This window comes from Dipodomys spectabilis, unplaced genomic scaffold, assembly GCF_019054845.1.
Source record: "Dipodomys spectabilis isolate Male_0828 unplaced genomic scaffold, ASM1905484v1 ptg000106l, whole genome shotgun sequence".
NCBI classification, from domain to species: Eukaryota; Metazoa; Chordata; class Mammalia; order Rodentia; family Heteromyidae; genus Dipodomys; species Dipodomys spectabilis.
The window spans coordinates 1,443,244-1,469,706 of record NW_024870783.1 but is presented as its reverse complement, the minus strand read 5'-3'; the positions used below and the strand labels follow the sequence as shown (position 1 = coordinate 1,469,706).

The window sequence follows — 26,463 nt, the reverse complement described above, 5'->3', positions numbered from 1 at the left end:
AGGCACACTTGGTGTGATTCTCTGGCCTAGGACTGTTCACTGGAACACTAAAACTGCTTTCTATGTGAGAGCTTGTTTAGCCTCCAGCTTCTCCTCTGCCAACTTCCCAGAAAATCGAGACTTCTATAATTTTTGACATAAGCTGCCTGACATCTGGGCCTGGAGAATTCCCCTGGAGAGGCAGTTGGGTCAGGTGAGAGCATCAGCCACTCAACCTGGCTTTTTCCACAGGGCTGAGAGTCATAGGATTATGTGCTCAAAACCCTAGGACAGCCTCACTGAACCAGAGAATGCCACACTTCCCCTTCCATATTCTCTGATGACCTAGGATTAAAGAACCTAATGATTAGACTCATTTCCTGAATTAAAAGAATTCCTTCTTAGAGATTCTTGTCTGGCTTCTGTTTTACTGTGTGAATCAGAAAGAATGACTTTATATGAGAAGACACATGGCCATGTCTGTGCTTCTGCTAGAGAAGGAGAAAAGGGACAAAGATTCAGAGGAGCCTTCACATTTCAATGGAAAACTTCAAAAGTGTTCATAGCTGTGCTACATCTGAGAAGCTTTATCAGCAGATGGAAGCACCAGGAGGAGTAGCTGGGCAGCCCAGCCTCTCACTTCTGCTTCCCTGGGAGGTTTATGTTATGGCTTGTATCACTGTGTGAGGGTAACTACTACCCTGTAGATAGTAATAAGTGGCAAAATCATCAGACTGTAGGCTGCTGATTGTGATAGTGAACTTGGTCCCAGATTGACTCCCACTGAACCTTGATGGAATTCCAGAGGCTAAACTATTTGCGTTATAGATCAGAAGCTTTGGAGCATTCCCTGGTTTCTGCTGATACCAGTGTAAATAATAGTTAATGTCCTGACTGGCCCGGCAAGTGATAGAGACTCTGTCGCCTGGAGATGCAGACAGGAATGGTGGAGATTGGGTCATCTGGATGTCATATCTTAAACCTGTCATTGGAAACAAAAACACAAATGTCCTCACTTTTAGTCATGTTATAGGAGGCCTTCCCTGAAGACCCAGGCAGCACTGAACAGAGGATGGGAGGAGTGCTGTGCTTCCTCACCTGGGAGCCAGAGCAGCATGATCCCCAGGAGCTGAGCAGGGGTCCTCATGTCCATGCTGTTTGCTGACTGGGTCTGACTGCTGTACAGGGTGTGAGCAGCCTATTATGAAGTCATTGGGGGCAGTAGGGTGTGCTCTGAGCATATGCAAATCAGCAAAGGTCGGTAAAGCTGATAATAGCTATAGGACCAGCTCAACTCAGGAAATCCTCATATTTCCACGGTGCCTACGTACCTTAGTTTAGCCCAGAGACTTTGTTTCACCAATACAGCAAAACTGTGACGAGTCTACTGTCCTTTGAATAGATCTATTGGTATATTCAGGGATGATGAACATTTCTTTTGAGTTTTTCAATCCTTATGTCATGACACTTGAAAGGTAGAAGAGTAAAGTAATAATTGAGTTCTTCATATTCAGAACATGTAGAGAAGTGAAGATATGGAAAGAATAGAATTTGTGGATTTTTTTGCAGGGGGGGGGGGGGAGGGGTCCAGTTGTGGGGCCTGAATTCTGGGCCTGGGTGCTGTCCTTCATCTCTTCAGCTCAAGGCTAGCACTCTACCACTTGAGCGACAGCACCACTTCTGGCTTTTTTTTCTGCTTATGTGGTGCTGAGGAATCGAACCCAGGGCCTCAAGCATGCAAGGCGAGTGCTCTACCACTGAGCCACCTTCCCAGCCCTTGTGGATATTTTTAACTGGTTTAATATCTCTATACATTGAAACTTTCTCATTGGCCTAGCAAGACATAAATAAGCTGTTAAATTTTCAAGCAATTTATACTTCAGGCTCTTCTAAAACAAACATATACACAAAGTAAAATGTGATTCTTCCCAAGAGTAGATATAAAGACTGAGTCTAACTCTTCCTAATTGAATTTACTGCATAAACAAAAAAATTTGCTACACAGGAAAATTTTCAAAATGAGAGAAAACAACTATACCAAGGGTTTTAGTAAGCATGTTCTGTGGTTAGATGGCTAGAGGGCTGAAGCAAAAACATGTTGCTACCAGAAAAGTCCAAAATTTCGTAAGTTTTTGTGATTTGCCAGATCACCAGGTACAATTTTTACTTGGACTTACAGTTTCATATTATCCAAGAACTACAGCGCATTCATATATCCATTGTCCTCTGATCATTCCACATCAAATTTAGGGCAAAACACGTACTTTCAAACTCCCTAGTCCTCATGTATCTCTTTCTGCTTACATGTGTCCAAATTTCTGCTACTACCTGGAGAATGGAGAGGGTCATCCATACTTTTTAAAACCAGCTGGTCAGCACTGGGCAACTTCAAGGGTGAATAAAAAATAGCTGTTTTAAAGAGTTAGTAGCATTGTGTCGCATTTTAAATATCACTTTGTTTCTCAATTGATCTAGATGTGAGGGTGGGAGGCACAGATATCTGGGTGAAATTCCTAAAGTGGTTGGTATAGAAGATAGGCCTTCTGGATGACAATGAAGGCAAATTTGTAATTATTTCAATGAGACTGCTAAATTTGGCAATTTGGGAAATGAGGGCTATTAATTTAATGCTAATGACTTTCACTTATTGTAATTTGGAATCAAGTTGAAGACAGGACAAAAACCAATGCCACACTGCCTCAGTGGTACTGTGCTTTTTTTCTGGTCCTGGGGAAGAGAAAAGCATCAGATCTGAGAGGGGTTGAGATCTATGTGACCATTTAATGTATTTTCAATTGCTATTCAGCCTTACTTCCTTATTTATGGTGTTTGTAGGAACTTGTTTCCAGACCTGATGTTTCTCTGAATAACATCTTAATGGCCAAATAAATTCTCAAGGGCTTTCCAGAGAAAGCCTTGAAATCCCAATGGAGTTTGTAGACATCCATAGGCTGTATAATGCATAAACAAATGATAGTTACAGTGGTCTCAATTCTATCCAGATTTCAACTTGAATCAATTTATAATCTTTGGGGTTCAAGGTGGTGACTGACTGGTGGTCATGGAGGAAGGGGACATCTTGTACCCCTTCCCAAACTAAATTAATCCTTGATTATAAGATTCAGTGAATATTTGTAAAAAAATCCAAACATTCTTCCATATTATAATGAACAAACACAAAGTCTGAAGTTGAAAGTGCATTGCCAGACCAACTAAAATAAAAGCATGCTACCCTGTCGGAAAAACAAAAGCAGAGTGACAGTGTAATTGTGTAGCAGACAGGAAATTTTGAGTTTCAATCTCCATAACACCCAAAGTAAAATTCTGCATTTTGTAATCAATTTGGCAAGTGACCAACATCCTATCACTGCCACACTCTACATTTAATTCCAGTTTCTAGTTTGCGTTTTACATGGATTTTATGCATTTAAAATAGTCTTGTTCTTTTTTATGTAAAATGATAATTCATCAGATGAAGTAATAGAGGGGAAGCAGCACACTGCATAATTCTTCCAATGTGACTCACTCGCAGGCTCACCAGCTTTTGGAGCTATAGGTTTCTTTACTGTTCCATAATAAATGAGCTACATTTTTTTCTTAATTTGGAATTGTTTATATTGTGCCATGTCTGTCATTTGTGATGATTCTAGTTATCACCATGAAATTCTGACTACTGATACCAAATCTGTTCATGTTAGCAAACATCTCTATACCCTCTGCTTATCCTCTCCATTCACCATACATGCCTATGCTATGTCCTTGTTGTTTAGGTTTTTGGTGTGTGTTTGTTTGTTCCCATGTGTACTAGTAAGGAGATGACCCAGGACTCAGCTTTGCTGTAGGCATCTCTAGGTGTGAGTTTGTATCTCTTGTGCTTTTATAGGATCTGGCTATGAAAAATCCAGCCAGAATCTTGTTGCAGGGAGAATGTAAAGTTCTATACTATTTTCCCTGGAATATCAGGCAATGCTGGTATCTTAGTATTCAATATATTTGTGCTCACTTCTACTAGACATTTTATGTCTCACTGACATCTTTTTTTTTAATATTTTTTATTGTGAAAATACTGTACAGAGGGGTTACAATTTCATGGGCAAGATAATGAGTACATTTCTTATCAAGCATTGTAGCCTCCTCCTTTGTTTACCCTTCCCATTCCTTCCTAGCCTCCGCCTACCCCCCCCCCCCACCAAATCCTCCCCCCCCCCAGCAAAGTTGTAAAGTTCGTTTTTGACATGACAACTTGTACTTCTCATTGTTGCAACCGGTCATCCTGTATCCTTATTTAAACAATTATTTTTCCCCTTCCCCTCCACAAATTATACCAACATCAATTACAGTGAAAGCAGGGGTTATACTGTGGGGGAGGGACATACAAAGCAACAAAGAAATAATCTTATAAATGCATTAGAAACAAATGCATGAAAGAAAAAAAGACATTTAAATACATATCTTAGGGTTCATTTTCCTAACATCACCTTATCTGACCTTTTCTGCTTGACTCATACATATAGTAAATATTGCAAATAAGGGAAACCATGGGACCTATGTTTCTTTGGGCTTGGCTTACTTCACTTAATATAATTTTTTCCAAGTCTTTCCATTTCCTCACAAATGGGGCAATGTCATTGTTTCTGATGGAGGCATAGAATTCCATTTGTATATAGACCACATTTTCTTGATCCATTCATCTACTGAGGGGCATCTTGGTTGGTTCCATATCTTAGCTATAGTAAATAATGCTGCAATAAACATTGTTGTGAGCTTTAGTGTGGTCTTGTTTGTAAGCATTTGAGTACATGCCCAAAAGTGGGATTGCTGGGTCATAGAGGAGCTCTATGTGGAGTCTTTTGAGGAACCTCCATACTACTTTCCAAAGTGGTTGAACAAGTTTACACTCCCACCAACAATGAAGTAAGGTTCCCTTTGTCCACATCCCTTCCAGCATCTGTTGTTATTAGAGTTCTTGATTTTTGCCTTTCTAACTGGGGTGAGGTGATATCTCAATGTTGTTTTGATTTGCATTTCTTTTATGGCTAAGCAGGTTGAGCATTTCTTCATGTGTCTATTGGCTATCCTTCTTTCTTCTTCAGAGAAGTTTATCTTTAAGTCTTTAGCCCACATATTTATTGGGTAGTTGTTTCTTTGAAGATTTGTTGTTGGGGGATTTAATTTTTTGAGTTCCAAGTATATTTTAGATATGAGACCCTTGTCCGTTGTATGGCTAGTGAACATCTTCTCCCAATTGGTAGGCTTTCTATTGATCTTGCTAGCTATGTCCTTTGCCATGCAGATGCTCTGAAATTTCATGCAATCCCATTTGTCCAACCTTTCTTTGATTTGTTGTGTTTCAGGGTCTCTATTAAGAAAATTTTGACCTGTCCCAAGGAGACCTAGGGTTTCTTCTATTCCATCCTGTAATGTTTTCATAGTGTCTGCTTTGACTCCGAGGTCTTTGATCCATTTGGAGTTGATTCTGGTGCAGGGTGATATATAGGGATCTAGCTTTAGTTTTCTACAAGTAGTTAACCAATTTTCCAGCACCATTTACTGAAGAGGCTGTCTTTCTTCCATTCTATTTTTTTAGCTCCCTTATCAAAGATCAGTGATTTTTAAAGTCAGAAGAGTCATTGTAAGGTGTGTGCTGCTTGGGATGAGCAGGAAGACAGAGAGTTAGTGTGTGCAAATGCCTCCATGACCTCTCTCTCCAGTGACCTTAAAGTTTGGCTTCATCTGAGAAGTTGTGTAGAGTAGAGGCAGTTGTGCAGGTAGAGGTCCCAGGAGCAGCAGCTGGGACAGGCCAGCCTCTCACTTCTGCCTTGCTGGGAGGTTTTTGTAATGACTTGTGTCACTTTGGGAGGATAGGTATAACTCTGTTGACAGAAATAAGTTGCGGCATCTTCAGGCTGCAGGCTGCTGATGGGGACAGTAAACTCTGTCCCAGATCCACTGCCACTGAACCTTGGTGGAAACGCTGATTGCAAAGTAGTTGCATAACTGAGCAGGAGCTTTGGAGCTTTCCCTGCTATCTGCTGGTACCAATGTAAATTATTGCCAATGCCCTGACTCGCTCTGCAAGTGATGGTGACTCTGTCTCCCAGAGATGATGACAGGGATGGTGGCTGGGTCAACTGGATGTCACATCTGGCACCTGACATTGGAAACATAAAAGCCATTAGCACTTTAATTAATTCTGCTGCCCAAGTAATTCCATGAACAGCCACATAGCTCAGCTGAACACTGGATGAATAAACTCAGTATCATCTTTCCTTACCTGCAATCCAGAGCAGCAGGAGCCCCAGGAGCTGAGCAGGGACCCTCATGTCCATGTTGTTTGCTGACTGGAACTTCTCCTGTACAGAGTGTGAGCAGCCTGTGAAGAAGTTCCCAGTGCAGTGGGCTGTGCTCTGGGCACATGCAAATCAACATGGTTTGGGCAGTGCGAATCAGATCTGCAGGCTGGCAGATCTCAGTGACAAAGCACAGACCTGGAGAACCCAGATGTCCAATGTCCTTGTAGATAATGTGTTTCTAGAGACAAGAAAACATTATGATTCCGTTGGCCTGTGATAAGAATAGATTTTTTTCCCTGAGCTAAAGACTGAACTGAGGGCCTTGCACTTTCCAGGTAAGCACTCTTCCACTGAGCTCAATTCCCAACCCCAAATAGAATTTTTAACATTTTCAACTTATCCATGACTTGGTTCATTTTTCCTTTGCTAAAATCAGTCACTCAAAGACAAACATTTTCAAGGGAAATTAATTTTAGAATGCCCCTTACTCTGGTATCAGTGGAGTTTGTGACACAGAATTTTTAAGAGTATTCAGATTGTTTGCCTGAACCTTATTATATGGTTTAATAATGAACATTAGTACCCAGACATGTGTGTTATTAAAGTAATAATACATGTGTAGGTAGAAAGACAGATAGATGCATTGAAAGAAAGAGAGAAATGAACAGGTTTCAAAGTTTTTAAAGGAAGGTAGCTCTGAAATATGTACAATAAAGTCTCATGATCAGAGGTATATGAACAATCCGTTGGTGCATTCATTGGTGTCCTGTGAACTCATATAAAGGACTGGATTGCTTCCCTTCTGAATGTTCTTCCCTATCGCCTCCCTCTAGAACAGTTCACATCAGGTATTTCTTCTTTAGTTTTAGGAAAATACCTGGAACCACATCTAGCTTTGTGGGTATTATGCATGTATGTGCCAGATATTTCTGAACTTTTAGAGGACATTTGTTTCATCTATTAATGGAAACTTCTTTCTCAGAAGCTGAGTTGTTCTCTAGACCAAGGATTGAACTCTACTTAAACTTCATTATGCTTCTTTACCTGCATAGTCCTTCAAGTTACACGTCTTTTAGGTCCTAAGTCTAGCCGTTTTTTTGTGAGCTAGGCCTGAGGCTTGACTTAGTCCCTGAGCTTTTGTGCTCAAGGTTGGTAGTGTACCAAATGAGTCACAGCTTCACTTCCAGCCTTTTGGTGTTTAACTGATAACAGAGACTCATAGTCTTTTATGTCCAAGGTGACTTCCAACCCTAATCGTCAGATCTCAGCCTCCTCTGTAGCTAGTATTATAGGCATGACCACCAATAAAGCAGTTTTCACCAGTTGTATTTAGGAGATATGATTCATATAGGTATAGAAATGATAAATTGCAATGTGGTCAAGGGTGGAGTTGAGAAACTGGTACTACCCAGTTAGCAAAGAACATCTTCAACCTGGGGAATCACAGACAGTGAAGCCAAAGTGAAGCGAAGAAGGTCCCCACATAGAGATTAGCATGTGGACATGCTTCATCCCATTGTGTAGATTGTCATACCAGAGTTAGATGAACAGGGTGATCACATGGTATTTACTACTGGAAGTCCAAGGAGATAACACATTACATTCTCCAGATCCACACTCCAGGGCTTCCTGCAGCATGTGTGGACATGTGCCATGGGACTTGTGAATTTGAAATCTACATAGACTTCAGGTACTGAAATACATGGAAGACTTGGAATACTAGCCTCATATCAGAGCTGCTGGTAGGCTTACACTGCTCTGAGGTGTGAGGAATGTAGCTGGCTGAAAGATGAAGCTGAAATCTAAGGAAAGAGATGAATCCAAGGAAGACATAAGAAAATATTTCTGAGGATCTTCCTGGAAGAAGAAAGAGCATACAGGAAAGAAAGGTGTTAATGGTCTGGGCCATGAACCTGAGTGAGGACTGTGTCCAAGGAAAAAGTCTATTCCTCTCAGAACAGAGAGGAGCAGTTCACAAATGAATGTAGAATTTATATATCTATTGTTTATATGAAGTAAATTACCTATTAAACTAAAACATTCATTAATATAATTCTAATTGTCTAACTCAGCATTTTAAATTCTGACACTGAAAAAGAATGCTAGGAACAATGAGCAGTTATATTTCTAGTCTGACATCATGAAGCTCAGGACACCATCTGTGCCTTTAAGGACAATCAGTGGCCTGATCACTGCAGAGGACTCTTGGGAACTGCTGGGGACAGCACTGACACTGCAGCCCCCTCTCACCTCCCACAGCTGGACAGGGTGTGTGCACATGTTCCCTTCAGGGCTGCATATCTGCAGGGTCCACCTTCCTTCCCTCACCATTCTGACCTGCTCTTAATGACATCATTACAAGAAATTTTGTGTGTCATCCTTGTCAGGTTTGATTAAAGTTTACAAAGTGGATGTGGGGAGACACAATCCCCTCTGTAAACATGGTCCCACATGCCATGTGTGCCATGAAAGCCTGAGATGGAACTCCCTGGCTTCAAGCTCCTATTGACAAGGTTAGGTTTCAGGTTTTTCTTGTAACATTTGTTTTCCATCTAGTGGCCTTTTTATGACATAGCAGCTGACAAATTTTCATTTGGAGTTTACCATTCTTTGTTAATAGGTGTGCAGGTTCCCAGGAGTTTTATATGCATATTCATCGCATTTTATTATTTTGTTGTATGATAAATTGTAATTGTCATATATTAACAACAGGAGGTTAGTTTATGATAAGAATCCCTACCTGAATGCAGCTTATTTTGAAAAACTCACCACCTCATTTCTGTTGCTGTACTCTTCGTCTCCCACTCCCACCATTTTTCATTCTGTGTAAAGGAACTTCGTAACTCAAATGCACATGTGGGTATATATATATGTATATCTATTTATATACCAATTCATCTTCTACACTTAGTGTGCTTTTGTCCCTTTCTTTCACCCTCACCTGTCTCCCTTCAGATATTTTCCATTTAGCATTCATGCTATATTATTATTATTATTATTATTATCAATGCCATCATCACCATCACCACCATCATCACTACCATCATTTAAGTCTGGGTTCCACAAGTAAGTAGGACCGAACACTATTTTCTATTGCATCCTGACCTATGTCACTCAATATAAGGATCTAGTTCCTTTCATTTCCTTGCGATTTACATGATTTCATTGTTCATCTCCCTCTGTCCTTACCAGTGAGCCAGAGCATTAGCAGCCCAGGAGCTTACTAAAAGAATTCTTTTTTAAGAGTCCTGATAGGACAAGACAATGGCAAGCTGAGCCTTCATCTTAGACTCAAATGGGAAAGTCCTCCTTAGGGAGCACTATGCAAATTAGCAGGTGGGTGCAGCAGTGTAAAGGGAGCACAAGGCAGGCAAAGGCCTATTGTGTGGCAAACTGCAAATTATATCCACCTGGATACCATATTTCAGAGGTTCAGAAGGACAGATCTGTGTTTTTTAATAAGACACCAGAAGCATTATCTGGTTGGTTCTCCTGAGGCTGATAGAAGACAGACAAGATTGAGAGGGTTGTCGATGACCCCCTCTACCAAATCTCCCAGTGACTTTCAGAGCCTGGCTGTGGCTCAGATACACTGTCAGGAGGCTGAGGAATCAGGAGGAGTAGCTGGCACAGCCCAGCCTCTCACATTTTCTCCTCCATGCCCCAGAGAGGTTTATATTTGGTCTTGTATCACTGTGGGAGTTGAACTGTTTATTACTCAGTTGATAGTAGTAAGTTGCAATATCTTCAGACTGCAGGCTGCTGATAGTGAAAGTAGACTCTCTTCCCTATTCATTGCCACTAAATCTGGATGTCACCTCAGACTGTAAATTGATAGTTTAGGAGCATCACATTGTTTCTGGTGATGCCACTGTGAATCACGACTAATCCCTGATTGGATCTGGAAGTGATGGAGACTGTCTCCTACAGATGCACACAGGGAGGATGGACACTGGGAAATGGGGATGTCACATCTGGCACCTGATATTGAAAACATAAACCAAATGTCCACAGAATCAATTATGTTCTGGGAGTTTCCATGAGGAGTAAGGCATCTCTGTTAACCATGGGCTCAATAAATTCCTAGTCTTGTCCTTCTTTATCTTTCAGTCAGAGCAGCAGAATACCCTGAGCTGAACAGAGGCCCTCACTCTTCCTGTGTGCTGACTTGGACTGACTGTTGCACAGGGTGTGAGCAGACCATGAAGAAGGGCTCAGGCAGTTGGCTGTGTGGGGGCACGTGCAAATCCGCTGGAGCTGGGCTCAGCTACAGGACATGGGCACAATCCCTGAGCTTTCTTGCTTGAGGCCCATGATCTGGACATTCTAATACTCGGTTCAAGAGGAGTGGAGAGAGTGGACATCCTTGTCTCATTTATGAATTTAGAGGAAATGGATTTGGTATGACCTAAATGGCCATTTAGTATAATGCTGGCTGTAGGTTTGTCATATACAGCCTTTATTGTATTGAGTAATGTTCCATAGATTCCTAGTTTTCCCAGAGCTTTCATCATGAAGGGGTGTTGGATCTTGTCAAATTCTTTCTCTGCATCTTTTGAGATAATTGTGTGGTTCTTATCCTTGCTCTTGTTTAATTTTATTAATTGATTTGTATATATTGAAGAGGTTTTCATGTCTAAAATGAATCCTGTTTGGTCATGGTATATGATTTTTTTTGAAGAGTTGTTGAAGTCAATTGGCCAAGATTTTGTTGAGAAGTTTTGTGACCATATTCAGCAAAGAAATGGGTCTATCATTCTCTTTCTTTGATGAGCCCCTGCCTGGTTTTGGATGAGGGTTATGCTGGCTTCATAAAGAGTGTGATAGTAAATCTTGGCTTTCAATTTCATTGAAGAAAATGTTGAGATTCCACCTCACCCCAGTTAGAGTAGTTATAACCAAGAAATCTAGTAACAACAAATGCTGGAGGGGATGTGGACAGAAGGGAACCCTACTGTTGGTAGGAGTATAAACTTGTTCAACCACTTTGGAAAGTAGTATGGAGGTTCCTCAAAAGTCTCCACATAGAGCTCCCCTATGACCTAGCAATCCCACTTTTGAGTATTTACCCAAACAATCACAAACAAGGTCATACCAAAGCTACCAGCACAACCATGTTTATCACAGCATTATTTACCATAGTTAGGATATGGAACCAATCCCGATGCCCCTCAGTAGATGAATGGATCAAGAAAGTTTAGTATATGTATACAATAAAATTCTATGCCTCCATCAGAAAGAATGACACTGCCTCTTTTGTGAAGAAATTGAAAGGCTTGGAAAAATTTATAATAAGTGAAGTAATCCAGGCACAAAGAAGCACAGGTTCCATGGCATGTGGAGGGCTTAAGTGGTAAAGGAAAATCTATCACTATTCATGCATGACATGGTGCAGATGGGGAGAACCAGTGGTTCCCTCTGCGGTAGTTGTTTTTTTTTTTTTTTAATTGTGAAAATACTGTACAGAGGGGTTACAATTACATGGTCAAGGTAATGAGTACATTTCTTATCAAGCATTGTTACCTCCTGCTTTGTTTCCCTTAACATCTCTTCCCATCTCCTCCACCACTCCCATCACCACCCGTCACCCCGCTCTGTGCCAAAGTTGTAAAGTTCGTTTTTTGACATAATATCTTGTACATCTCATTGTTGCAATGGGTCCACCTGTATCCCTATTTAAACAATTTGTTTTTTCCTTCCCCTTCTCAAAATATACCAACATCAAATACAGTGAAAACAGGGCTTATACCATGGAGGAGAGACCTTACAAAACAACAAAGATATATCTCATAAATATGTTAGAAACAATAGCAAGAAAGAAAAAAAATTGAGTCCTTATCTTGGGGTTCATTTCCCTAACATCAACTTATCTGACCGATTCTGCTGGTCTCATATACTAGTTATGGCAAATAAAGGAAGCCATGGGACCTATGTTTTGGGGCCTGGCTTACTTCACTTAATATAATTTTTCCAAGTCTTCCCATTTCCTAAAAAATGGGCAATGTAATTCTTTCTGATGGAGGCATAGAATTCCATTGTGTATATATACCACATTTTCTTGATCCATTCATCTACTGAGAGGGATCTGGGTTGGTTCCATATTTTAGCTATGGTAAATAGTGCTACAATAAACATAGTCTTGTTGGTAGTTTTAGGTTGGTCTGGTTTTTGCTCATTTGGGTAAATGCCCAAAAGTGCGACTGCTGGGTCATAGGGTAGCTCTATGTGGAGTCTTTTGAGGGACCTCCATACTACTTTCCAAAGTGGTTGAACAAGTTTACACTCCCACCAACAGTGCAGTAGGGTTCCATTCTGTCCGCATCCCCTCAAGCATCTGTTGTTATCAGAGTTTTTGGTGATAGCTTTTCTAACTGCGGTGTGTTGTTTTGATTTGCATTTATTTTATGTCTATTGGTCATTGAATCCTGATGACTTATAATGTTACTAGTGTTGATTTCCCGAAGCCACTGTGCTGGGGAAGTATTATAATTAGAAGAAAATGAGCCTGTTACTCTCTGTGTGATTTCATCACTGGTCTTAGTTACAGATGTCAAGTGCACTCAGTGCCAATGGACTTATCATGGGATGTGGATTTGTTCACAAACTATTGAGAAGTTTAATGCAAAGGGTCTAGAAGCTCAGTTTTAAGAGTGGAGTTGTACATGGAGCCTGTAGGGGGAAACCTTTCTCTATAATCACTTGCCTCCTGCAGAGAAGAGCTGCTACTCTCTTCCTGCTCCAAGAATATGGCACCCAGATACCAGTGTTCTGAACTCACCTCCTGGCCTGCAGCGCTCCTGCCTTATTCACACCCACATTTCACCCTCCTGAGGCTAAATAGATGAGTTGGGTATGTTATTCTACACCCCTTGCATAGAAACTTATTTCCCAGGCTGGGAAGATGGCTCAGTGGTAGAGGGCTTGCCTTGCATGCCTGAGGCCCTGGGTTCAATTCCTCAGCACCACATAAGCAAAAAGAAAAAACGCTGGAAGTGGCGCTGTGGTTCAAGTGGTAGAGCACTAGCCTTGAGCTGAAGAGCTGAGGGACAGCACACAGGCCCAGAGTTCAGGCCCCACGACTGCCCCCCACCAAAAAAGAAAAGAAACTTATTTTCCCACACTTATACACCCTCTTAAAAATCTACCTCACCATATCATCTAACAAATTTCCATAGTTTCCAACACAAATAATAGCCAACCCTCTCAACCCAGAGAAGGTGATATCAAATGCTCTCAGTACAGCATCCATCTTACATCATTGGTCAAAGTTAGTTAGAAAATGTTATAAAGATGTGTACTTAGCTTTTAATTGCTGTGACAAGACCTTAATAAAAGCAACTTGAAGGGAAGAATTCATTATTTCAATCTTAGGTTAGAAATTTTACTCTGCCATGTGGGCAGAGTACAGTGGAGCTCACATCATGTCACCCAAGAAGCAGAGTGAATGTTCTCCTTCCTCCTCCTGGCTCTTTTATTGCACGAGAGACTGCATCCTATTGAAAGGAGCTGTGGACTATGAGGTGGGTCTTCCTCTCACAGTCAATTCTCTCTAGAGAGTTTCTCACAGACAAGTTCAGAAACACACTTTCTTAATCTGCAAGCTATCCTACCCATTTGTTAATGCAGAAGAACTACTACAAAAGGTCATCCAAAGTAATTCTGTTTTCTTGAACTTTTCATGACAATGGTAAGTGTAGAAATAAGATTATTTAGCAATATATAGGCTAGAAATATATAGGTTTCCTCAAAAGTCTCCATGCTCTGTATTCTTACATTTCTGTCTATTTAGCACAGGCTCTGGACAAACTAAGCTACATTTCATCAGATGCCTCATAATTTGTGTTAGTGTATGTGTGTTTGTGTGTGTGTATCTGCACATGATGCACCTTTCTCTTGATATCTATAAATACACACATATATATATATATGTATGTTTGCAGCAACAAACAAATCTATATGCATGTTTTAAAACATCTGGCACATAGGGACATATGCCACTCATTTTTTAACTGTGAACTTAATGATATTTGATACTTATTTATTGTACATATAAAGTCACATTTTATTGCTCCATTTATATATTACCATACATTACTATTACATTATATATTTCTGTAATATTTGTAATAGTACTAACTATTCCTTAGATGTTTCCATAAATGAACTAAAATGTATTCTATTTATTCATATATTTTGTGGATTTTTTTTATTTCTCCTGTTTCCGATTGTTTTGTAAATATCAATAGTGTAGAAATTGGTTTTTATCGAAAATAGTGTGCAATGAACCACTCGAAAACCTTTTGGCATAAAACCCAAGAACTTATATTCATCAGCAATTCATACTTTTTTTTGGTCACTCATGGAGCTTGAACTCAGGGCTAGCACTATCCACTTTGAGCCACATGTTCACTTCTGGTTTTTCCAGTGATAATTGGAGATAAGAGTCTCATGGACTTTCCTGCTGACATCCTCAGATGTCAGCCTTCTGAGTAGTTAGATTTTACAGGCATGAGCCACCCACTCAAGACTATTCACACATTTAATGACTGTTGATCCAACTGGAGCTCTTGTGTTGCAGGTCACTCAGTTTGCCTCTGACATGGATTTTGTTAGATCTTCCTCAGTGGCCAAAGAGTCACTTCTAGAGTTCATAAATAACATCTAGAGATTAAGGCACATAGAGAAATTCAGGTCACAAAATACCCAACACAGAAGCACATTTTTAGAGGGTTTATAATCCAAAGATTAGATGTCAGTGCCTTTAGCTTGCTAAGCAATTTTTCTTTATTTTATTTTTATTTCATTTTATTTTAAAGATACTGTACAGAGGGGTTACAGTTATATGAGTAAGGCGATGAGTAAATTACTTGTTGATCATTGTTACCCATTCCCTTGTTGTTGTCCCACTATCCCTTCACTCCCCAACCACCCACACTCCATGAGCCATACACCTAGCTTTTTCTGTTTTAGTTTTGTCTATCAGATAGAGGTAAGACCGTGTTCCATCTATCTATACCTCCCTTGTAGCCATAAGTATAAGATGGTAGCACAATGCCTAGATTTCATTCAGATAGCTTTGTGATAATGATTTGCCAATATAGCCTCAACTTCAATCCACTTATTTCCTTCTGTGACCTTTGGGGATTATAGGCAAAATGTTAGGAATTGTTTAGTCTTGATATATCCTCAAGTTTCTAAAACAATTATTTTGTGGTCTGAGATCATGTTATTGGTAAGTAGTTGTGCATACCTAAATTATTTTTTTCCAAGTTAAGATCTTCTTAGCCAAAATAGGCATGTGCTAAAGCCTAGTTTCAGAAACTAGGTATGGATCCTTGTTACCTGATTAAAGTACAGATTGCTAGTCAGGATATATAGGTGAGTTCCTAATATTTGTGTGTCTGAACCAAGTACCTGACAGGAACAACGTAAGGGAAGAAAGACACAGTATTCATTTTGGCTCATTGTGTCAGAGATTTCAGTTCACAATCTTTAGTTTCCTTGGCCTATGGAGAGGCAGGACATCATCATGTGGGATCATCTAGAAGAGGCTATTCAACTCATGGAAAACATGAATCCAAAATTAAATACGAAGAGGTGAGGGCAAGATTTAGGCCTAAGGACAGTCCCACCAATGTATTTCCTCCAACTAGGTACTTTTACCACCTCCCAGTAACACCACCCCATTGTTAACCCATCAATGATGAATAAACACAGAATCCAGGAGTGTGAAGCAAGCAGAGAGGACAGAGCTAACTGAGAGAGCCCATTTCTTTTCTACTTTTCCACAGAATGCTGATCAATGTGAATGAGAGAAACCATGAGTTTGGCTGAAGAAAGAAAAGCTGATTGGCTGAGGGAAAATTCCCCTGTTTGCTCCTTTGTACCATCTGACTGTACAGGTGGAATAATTACTATCCCTGTGTTCTGTTTGACTTCAGCTTTGAAGACCTGTAAAATTGTTCTTATTTGCCTCCAATGATAAGATACATTGGATAAACATTATAATTAGCAACAATAGCCTTGGAAAAAGTTGTACTAGTTAAAGCAAGCCTGACACCAATAACACAGGCTGTGCCTATAAACTTACAAGTAAACGCAATGGATAGTAAAAGACAAATAATTACATCTAGATATAATTTAACAATAGTCTAAACATTCACACAGTGAAAACAAAAGAGTATGTTCTCAAGAGCAGAACACAAGCATTCAATAGCTATGTGCATATGAGCAAATAAAATGATGCTTATCAAAGTGAGCTCCGAGACATGTGCTGTTTCCAGTTCTCTCACTCTTTTTTCTTCTCCCTTTTTTTTTATTGTGAAAATACCATACAGAGGGGTTACAATTACATGAGCAAGGTAATGAGTACATTTTTTTTTGGTGTGTGGGGGGGGGTTGGTCATGGGGCTTGAGCTATGGGCTTGGGCGCTGTCCTTGTGCTCTTCAGCTCAAGCCAAGCGCTCTACCGCTTGAGCCACAGCACCACTTCCAGTTTTCTAGTGGTTTATTGGAGATAAGAGACTCGAGAACTTTCCTGCCAGGGCTGGCTTTGAACCTCGATCCACAGATCTCAGCCTCCTGAGTAGCTAGGATTACAGGTGTAAGCCCCCAGCACCCGGCTATGAGTACATTTCTTATTGCCTCCTCCTTTGTTTCCCCTCATCATCCCTGCCCTCCTATCTCCACCCACCCCCCGCCAAACTTGTAAAGGTCATTTTTCGACATAACATCTTGTACATCTCATTGTTGCAGTGGGTCCACCTGTATCCCTATTTAAACAAATTGTTTTTTCCTTCCTCTTCACAAATTATACTAACATCAAATACAGTGAAAACGGGGGTTATACTGTGTGGGAGGGACATACAAAGCTACCCAGACAACCTTCTCTAGTGCCCCCAAGTCCAGCAATGTTTAAGGGCAGCTCACATTGCTAGAAGGGAAGTTTTAGTTCAGGGCTGTATCACTGTGGGAGGATAATGTGTATGTTGAAGGCAGCAATAAACTCCAACATCTTCTGCCTCCACCCTGTTTTCATGTGAAATCTTTGCCTAACCCCCCTCTCCGCCCCCTACCAATCTCAGAACCTCAGAAAATCGGTTAAAACCTGATAGATCAGGAGTTGTAGAGACTGGCCTGGTTTCTGCAGGAACCGATCCAAATAGGTGTTTCCATTGCTATGCAATAGGCTCTGACTAGACCTGCAGGAGATGGAGGCCGGCTCTCCCAGGGTGCCAGGCAGGGAGAGTGGAGTCTGGGTCAGCACAACATCTCCACTGGATCCTGAAATTAGAATAAGACAGAAGTGCAAGGTTATGTACAAACATAGAAAAGCATGCTTTTTATTTGAATTTTGATATATTACCTATTGTTCATATTTCATAGTTTGGCTTACAATATAAAATATTTCATATTAGAAATAAAGGTATTTTTTAAGTATAAATGAGTATCCAGGAGTCAACTACATTATTCTAACCAAGGAGAATCTTCACAAAAGCATAAGTTTTAGATCCTTCTGAAATATTTCTCTATTTCCAGAACTAAATCTCACTTGCCCCATCATAGATAACAAGAACTGAACATCTAACACTTGCATAGGTCACAACTGGCCCCTGAGAACATACTTTCCACCCACTCTTGTTCCTCATCTCCCTTTGCGCTTACCAGGGATCCAGAGCATTTACAGCCACAGGAGCTGAGAGAAGGACTTCATTTTTAGGAGTGAAATGAGGAGGACAGGTACAGGGCTGTGTGTGTGTGTGTGTGTGTGTGTGTGTGTGTGTGTGTGTGTGCATTTATCTGTATGTATAAGAGAGAGACACAGAGACAGAGACAGACAGAGACCAAGATAGAGAAACAAAGAAATTCTGAGAACTATGGTTTAAATGAAAATGCTTTTAAATGTGTTGAGGAGTAAAAATCATATCTGTAGTACTGTTATACTCATCTGAATACAAATCCCTAAGTCTGACATGGATCATTGTTAATTTGCTGGCATATATTCAGTAGATCTGAGATGATTTTGTCATTTTGAATTTGTAGCATGCTCTCAGGGATTCTGTTGCTGATTCTGATTTCTGGACAAATTCTGAGTAGAAAAGAAAATAATATTGCATCTATATTTAGTTGTGTTGCTGCCTATATGTCAAGAAGGAGTTTTGTTGAATAAGTGTTCCTTATATATGCTATAAATACTTCATTTTGCATTGACTGAGTTTGACTGAAACTCTTGCTGTGCAAAGTGCCTTCCTGTATATATTCAGTGAGTTGGACCACGACTTCACTGGGTCATCAGCTGTGAACTCCTCTCATCACAGTCTCTTCTGGAAGTACATTTCCCAACACTGATAAGATCACTTCTAATCTCATCTGAGATTAGAAGCCTTAAAAGATTCAATCTTGTTCAAATATAACCTTCAAAGAAACAGAAGGGCAGAGCGGAGAGTGAAGAAATTTAGAGCTTCAGTCTGCAAGCTGGGGAGGCTGGGCGGTCAGTGTGTAACTATGGAACCCGATGGTACTACGAGCCGGGCTCTGTAGGTACTCATTTCTGCCAGGAATGTAACAACATGCTGTACCCACAGGAAGACAAGGAGAACCGCATCCTGCTGTGTGCATGCCGGAACTGTGACTACCAGGAGGCAGCAGACAGCAGCTACATCTAACGTCAACTAAATCAAGCACGAAGTGGACGAGCTGACCCAGATCATCGCTGACGTGTCCCAGGACCCCACTTTGCCGTGGACCAAAAACCACCCATGCCAGAACTGTGGCCACAAGGAGGCAGTGTTCTTCCAGTCACACAGGGCCCGGGCTGAGGATGCCATGCGCCTGTACTACGTGTGCACTGCGGCCACCGCTGGACTGAATGAGCATCCCTAACTCCCCCTGTAATAAATGCCATGATCTGTGGCCATGAAAAGAAGAAATTTAGAACTTGATACACATTTCTTGTTTTCAGTTGTACTTTTATTATCTCTGTGTAGTTGTGCAAAAAAAACTGTTACCATTAAACATGTCAGTTTATAAATACAATTCATCTTGAATAATGTCACTCTTTTATCTTTCTACTCTGCCCTACTCTATCCAACCCCTCTCCCTCCAGAAACATTTCCATGTATAAAATACATATTAGATTATTAAATATGAATTTATGGCTCTATATATGTATGGTACATGGAAGACCCTTTTCATATTACCCTTGGAAATACGGAAGTTATATGGGTCACTATTTTATATGTACTTGTTATACAGTCTCATAAGTGTTCTAAATGTATTTTATTTATTCGCATTTTTCATACTTTTTTCTATGTGTGTATTTATTTAACTGGGCCACAAGCCAAGGGTGCTTTGACCATCTAAACTCTGAATAAACAATAGAAAAAAATGTCCAATCATTCTAAAACAAGGTACAAATTTATATTATTTCTCCTTTGTATTTCCTCAAGTTACTATAAAATCATTGTTTTATTCTTCCTTTATCATGTGAACTGCAGGATAGACAAAACTGGTACTAAATAAAACAAGGTGAAGGAAGCTGGATGCTGTGTAGGTGTGAAAGCCACTTGGTAAACTTAGGGGACACATTAATAGATTGACAAAGAGAGGTCACAAAAGCATTGACACAAGTAGGGTTGAAAGAAGCCAGATTCTAAGGATAACCCCTGAAATTTTCATGATGTATATGCTCCAGGGCTGGCTGCAGCAAATGTGGCCATGTGGCTTGTGAATTTCCAGTCCACACAGACTCAGGCACCAGAATCCATGATAGAATTTGGAATAATGATCTCAAACCAGAGCTATGGGCAGGCTTACACTTCATGGGTTGTGAGTTTCTGCCTGACAGATGAGGCTGCGGACTCATGGGAAGGAGGATACTGGAAGACTTTCCTATGGATCTTCCTGGGAGAAGGAAGTGCAGTTCAGAAGGAAAGTGTTTATGGTCTGGGCCATGAACCTGAATGAGGTCTGGCACAAGTTTCTATATCATCAGAAGAAAAGCTACATAAACTTTCGAGAGGAAATAAAATGAAAAAGGATAAAGATAACAGGAACTATGCTAAACATGGTGGGGAGCTGAATAGTCATCCATTGCTGAATGGAATTTAAAATGCTACAGCAATGTTAAAATGACCTTGAAATCGGGTAACAAGTTTGACAAAAAGTGTAATTATTACCTTGTTTATGTAACTATAACCCCTCTGTACATCATCATGACAATAAAAAATATGAAATTGGACAGTGCTTTCTAAACTTGAAAGCTCTATTAAAATACATTTCCAAAAAAAATGGTGGGGCATTTATCCCAGAGTAATGCATTTAATTTTCACATAGAAACTTTTAAAGAAATAGTCTTAGAATCCTTATCAGTAGTAAAACTAAGAATCTTCCCAACTATTAACTGATAAAAAAATAAAAGAATATGTGTTTCTTCAACCAAGGCATTCTATTCAATATAAACAGGAGCTAAACTATCATATACATTGTCTGGATGAACCATAAGAAAGCTATACTGAATAATACAGCCAATCTTAAAACAGGACTTTTTTATATTTTCTTTTTATGAAGTGTTGGCCAGGGCTGATTGGAAAAAGGGAATTCTGTGGCTAATGGACAGCCCCAGGAGTCTGTGGCATTGGTAGGGAACAGTTCCTCCATGATGATGTTGACAACAGAGAAACCCAAATATGGGGTACCTATATATTCTCAACATTCACACTTACATGTGGGCTGCTCATGTGATAAGCAAACCCAATGCACACACATCTGCACATGAACAAACACCAAAGTGTGCAAGTGACTACTGTAGTATCTATATGGATTGAACCAATGTCTATTTCCTGGTACTGGGATGTCTGTACTGGATAGTTGTACTGGGATGTTGGTACTGGGATAGTCTGGGGGATGGATGCAAAAAACCTCCTTGTAATTTTCTTCACAACTTTATGGACATTTATAATTATTTGAAAATAAATAAATAGAACATATAATAGTTTTCTTTTTCCAAAGCTTGTAATTTCTCAGTGGGGAAAAAAATCAAAAAACAATGAAACAAGGAACTTTCTTTTTTTAATTTTTATTTATTTTTTATTGTGAAAATACTGTAAAGAATGGTTACAATTAGATGGGCAAGATAAGTACATTTCTTATCAAGCATTGTAGCCTCCTCCTTTGTGGCTCAGTGGTAGAGCACTTGCCTTGCATGCCTGAGGCCCTGGGTTCGATTCCTCAGCACCACATAAGCAAAAAGAAAAAAGAAACAAGAAACTTTGTAACTCCTTCATTCTAGTGGCAGAAATGTCTGAATACTTTACATGGAAGTAGACTGCTGAATGCCCATAAGTAAGAGATATCTGACACTCTGTATTTGTGCCCATAGAACTACAGTAGGCACAACACAGTAAAGCTTATATTTAAGTATTATATTATGTATTATATATTATATGTTCTTTGTGTACACGTTGATAATAAAAAGCATGACAGGAAGTAGGTATAGTCTAGATCCATAGTATAACTAAGCCTACATGGAAGAATCCAGCAGGGGAAATCTTCATTGGATGTGTGTGTCTGTGGATTTTTGCACGTTTTTGTACCACTAAATCTCTGTCATGTTTAGAAAATTTATATATTAGATATCTAATATCTAAACATGTTGATGAATTATTAAATAAATATCACTAAATGCATGTTGTTCAGAATTGTAAACTAAAATACCAAAAGAAACATTTTAAAAATAGAATTAAAAAAAAGATAGAATCCTGTGCCTGAACTGAGCTCCAAAAAGCCAATGAAAATAATTGTTCCCATCACAGCTTTTTTCTATATAAGATCCATAGCTAAAACAGCATAACCAAGAACAGATTAATTGTGCTATATTTATATAATAGACACTACATGGCAATGACATTCAACATCTGGAAGTCGGCTCTAACCTTGTTCCATCTCTTGAATGGTGAACACATGGAGACTCATCTGCAACTCATTTGTGAAGTGCAAGAGGTGTGGGGAATTTCTGTGTCTCAAGACAACCAAATAATCATAAAATCAAAAATGTTACCAAAGGAGTAATAAAAATTGATCATAGAAAGTTGCGTCTTCGTTTCTGTTAGGAATTCTATAGCTACTAAATGATGTCACTATTTCTACATATAAACAATTCAGAATTAAGAAATAATTAGCAAGGATAATAGTATAGGATTTTGCCTTTGTCATATGCTTAGAGACTCCACATGTGGATTGAGAAATCCCTTTTAGTGCTCAGTAAAATTGTTAGAGATTTGTCTGAACTAGCATATCATTATAAAATTTAGGAAAAATTTTCCATTAAGCAATGATGCAGTGTACATAGCAGAAGTTTGAAAATCAAAGATGAAAACATTCAACTCAAATGTGACTTTTCCACTTGAAATCTGGAAATTGGAGAAACAATGTATTTTGAGGAAAATTTCTTTTCAATTCATAATTGCATACTATCAAAATATCATCTTAATGAGAAGTGAACAACAGATTTTACAATTTCAAGTGATCTCTTAACTTCCTGTTTTTACAGTATTGATCCCTCTATGAAGAGCAGCTGTGTCTAATGAAACACAATATTCAGGAACGAGTGAGGCATGGTGCTTTTTTATTGTGAAAATACTACACAGAGGGGTGTTTTTGTAGTCACAATTAGATATAAACTAGTTATGTGATTGGGTTCTATGTGACCCCAGAAGCATTTTCCCATACTCCTGTCAGGATGAAATGCACAGCAAATCTTGCTGTGTAGACTTAAATAAAATTGAATGAGACGAAGTATGTATGTTTGGTACACACATCCAGAGAGAGACTTTCCCTGATGGATTCTTCCATGTAGTTAGTTATATCATGGACCTAGATTACACCTACTTCCTGTGATTCTTTTAATTATACAACTTGTAGACAAAGAATATACACATATAATTTAATACCTAAATATAAACTTTATGTTGTGCCTACTGTAGTTCTATGGTTATCTCTTATGATGAACCTTCTACTTCCTCCAAACAAGCAACCTGGCCCTGTGAATGGAACTAGACTTAGGATAACCCTAAAACCCCACACTAGTTCAGATCTATTTCAGAACAATGACACAAATGTAAGACAAAAATCAGCATCACATGACCTGGGTTATTACCCTGAGTTCAGAGACACAGAGAGGAAGAGAGTGAGGGCAGAGATGAAAAGTGCTGCCAGGAATCTAAGAACACCAGAAAGTCAAAAGAGAACTGATGGATCAAAAAGGACTCTATGTAAAGGACAGTGTCTTGGTTCAAGTTCCCATCCTCTATTTCAATTAGGCCCACAGAGTGTAACAACAATAATCAGAGTTTCATGCCAAACAGTCCCATGTTGATAATCCAGTAAGTATAAATTGCCACTTTGATATCTTCCTTTGTTCACCAGAAATTAGATCTCTGGCATAGCTCTCCTTCAGACATTCTGAGAGAAAGGACAATTCAAGAATCAACTTTGTTTCATCATTTTGTTGTTCCCCTTCCCTTCCCTAATTCAGATAAATGTATATATAGTACACAGGGCACCAAAATAAAATACAGTGACAACAGGGGATAAACCATAAGGGAAAACCAGAAAAAAAAAGAAAAAAGAGATAATGCAAGAGCAATACTCACAAAACAATATGTTGGAAATGAACCTTACATCTTGGTGGGGCATAATGAGGAAGGGAAAGTGGGAGGAAAATGGGAAAGAGAGTAACAATGTTCGACAAGAAATGTACTTACTAATTTACATATGTAACTGTATCCCCATTGTACATTATCTTGACAATAAAATAGAATTTAAAAATATCAACTGTCCTTGGAGGGACAGGAGAGAATGATATTATTTTACTCAAATCTGACTTGTTGAATGGTAATTTCTTATCTTATTACTTAAAGATAATAAAGATATAATTAAAACAGAATCATCTTTTTCAATCTTTATTACCCTCATGACCACAAAAGTTTTAAACTAAAAATTCAAAGCTTAAATTTTATAGGCTCTGTGGCTCTCTTCCTCAAATCTATCCTCTTGACCATCATTCCATGACAGGTCATCCATTCCCCAGATCCACAGGGGTCCAACCCTGCTGCTTTGAGGAAGGTGGATGGATTCTGAATATGTGAACAGACAGTCCACACAAGAGTTGTTTTGTGATTTGTGTGGAGCAATGTGAGATGAAGGGTGGAAGTGATCTGCTGACTATCGGTTGAAGATCAGGACTTACTATTGCTAAATCAAGCAGAAGAATTGAAGGAGCCTAACTTCAAAACTGAGCTCCCACACAATTAAATTTGTGCCTAAAAAGTCTGAATATTGTTTATTTACATTCATGTCTGGATGAACTAAAACACAAGACACATGAGTAGAAAAAACATTTACATAACATTGTCTTTTAAAATGAAACAGCTGGACACCACTAACTCAGGCTTGTAATCCTAGCTACTCAGGAGGCTTAAATCTGAGGATCACAGTTCAAAGCCAGCTGGGGCAGAAAAGTCCATGAGAATCTTATCTCCAATTAACCACAAGAAAACCAGAAGTGGCACTGTGGCTCAAGTGGTGAGCGCTAGCCATGACATGAAAATGTCAGGGACAGTGTCTAGTGTCCAGAGTTCAAGCCCCATGAAATATATATATATGTATATATGTACATATATATGTATATATATGTATGAAATACATATATATGTATTTATACATATATATATATACATACAACATGCATAAAGAATCATATAGTCTGCAGCATGATGGATAGAAGTAGAGAACACCTTGTTAACAAAAATAGTAAAGACAAAGAGCATTGTCTATACTCCTTCTCACTCAAGCAAAATTTTAAAAAATAAAATGCAATAGTGATACTATGGGGCTGACAAGGGCACAGGATCAGAGCGCAGGAGGTTGAACACAGAAGAAAGATGGAAGACTATGATCAATGCACATAATACACATATACTGAGAAACCCAGAATCCCATTAATGATTACAGATATGTACATTAATAAAAAAAATAGGCTATCAGAAAATAAGGGAATAAAATCTGAAGCAAAGAATCCATTCTTTGTATTAAAGGCAATTCCTGCTTAAATACCGTTATTTATTTTATTATTGCATAAATATCAACTGATACAATTCAGACTCTCCAAGTATTAACTGGCCTTTTCTGACAACATTCTGAGCAGGTGGAGGCAGCAGGAGGAGCAGCTGGGGCAGCCCAGACTCACACTTCAGCTTCCCTGGGAGGTTTTTGTTATGGCTTGTATCACTGTGGGAGGGAAACTGCTATGCTGTTGACAGTAATAAGTGGCAACATCTTCAGGCTCCAAGCCACTGATCCTGAGAGTGAACTCTGTCCCAGATTGACTCCCACTGAACCTTGATGGAACTCTGGACTCCAAAATATCTGCACCGTAGATCAAGGGTTTAGGAGCTTTCCCTGGTTGCTGCTGGTACCAGGCTAAATAATACTCAATGTCCTCACTGGCCCTGCAAGTGATGGTGGCAGTGTCTCCTAGAGACACAGACAGTGAAGATGGAGACTGGGTCATCTGGATATCACACTTGGCACCTGGAAGCAGAAACATGAAAACAAATATCCACACTAATTATCAAGTTATAAGAAGGCATCCCTGAAGAGTAAACATCCTGGATCACACTGAGCTGTGTTAATCCCTAGCATTGTCCTACTTTACCTGCAAGCCAGAGCAGCAGGATCCCCAGGAGCTGAGCAAGGGTCCTCATGTCCATGCTGTGTGCTGACGTGGTCTAACTACTGCCTAATGTGAGCAGCCTATGAAGAAGTCCTGAGCACACTGGGCTGTGCTGTTGGTGCATGCAAATCAGCAGCAGAGTTATACACAGCTGTCCAGCTGCCTCATCTCAGCAACTCTGCATTCTGAGTCTCAAGGGAACTAGGTCGGGCAACAGAGTAAGTTTTAAACACAGAAGAGAATCTCCAAGTTGCTTTCCTGTGATGTGCACACAACAATGGTAACTTTGAGGATCAAAGCTTTTTTTCCATCTTATTTCTTTAACTGAGTCAAGACTTGTTCACTGGAGTGTTAGTGCCAGAAATTTATAAACAAATTTTGCAGAACACAAATTTGGCATTTCTTTGTTATTATGCAGGACAGAAACTTTTACAGTAGCTCTGATTCACTGATAATCTG

General features: G+C 39.5%; 1 pseudogene and 1 gene segment (V, D, J or C); one reads left to right on the top strand and one right to left on the bottom strand.

The window, feature by feature from the left end:
• Nucleotides 1-611: 611 nt before the first annotated feature.
• On the bottom strand, nucleotides 612-26,071 carry LOC122114140. The segment is given in 3 exon segments: nucleotides 612-947; nucleotides 10,240-10,253; nucleotides 25,987-26,071. Coding segments are annotated over 3 exon segments (378 nt in total).
• Nucleotides 18,777-19,144, top strand: LOC122114141 (annotated as a pseudogene).
• Nucleotides 26,072-26,463: the final 392 nt, after the last annotated feature.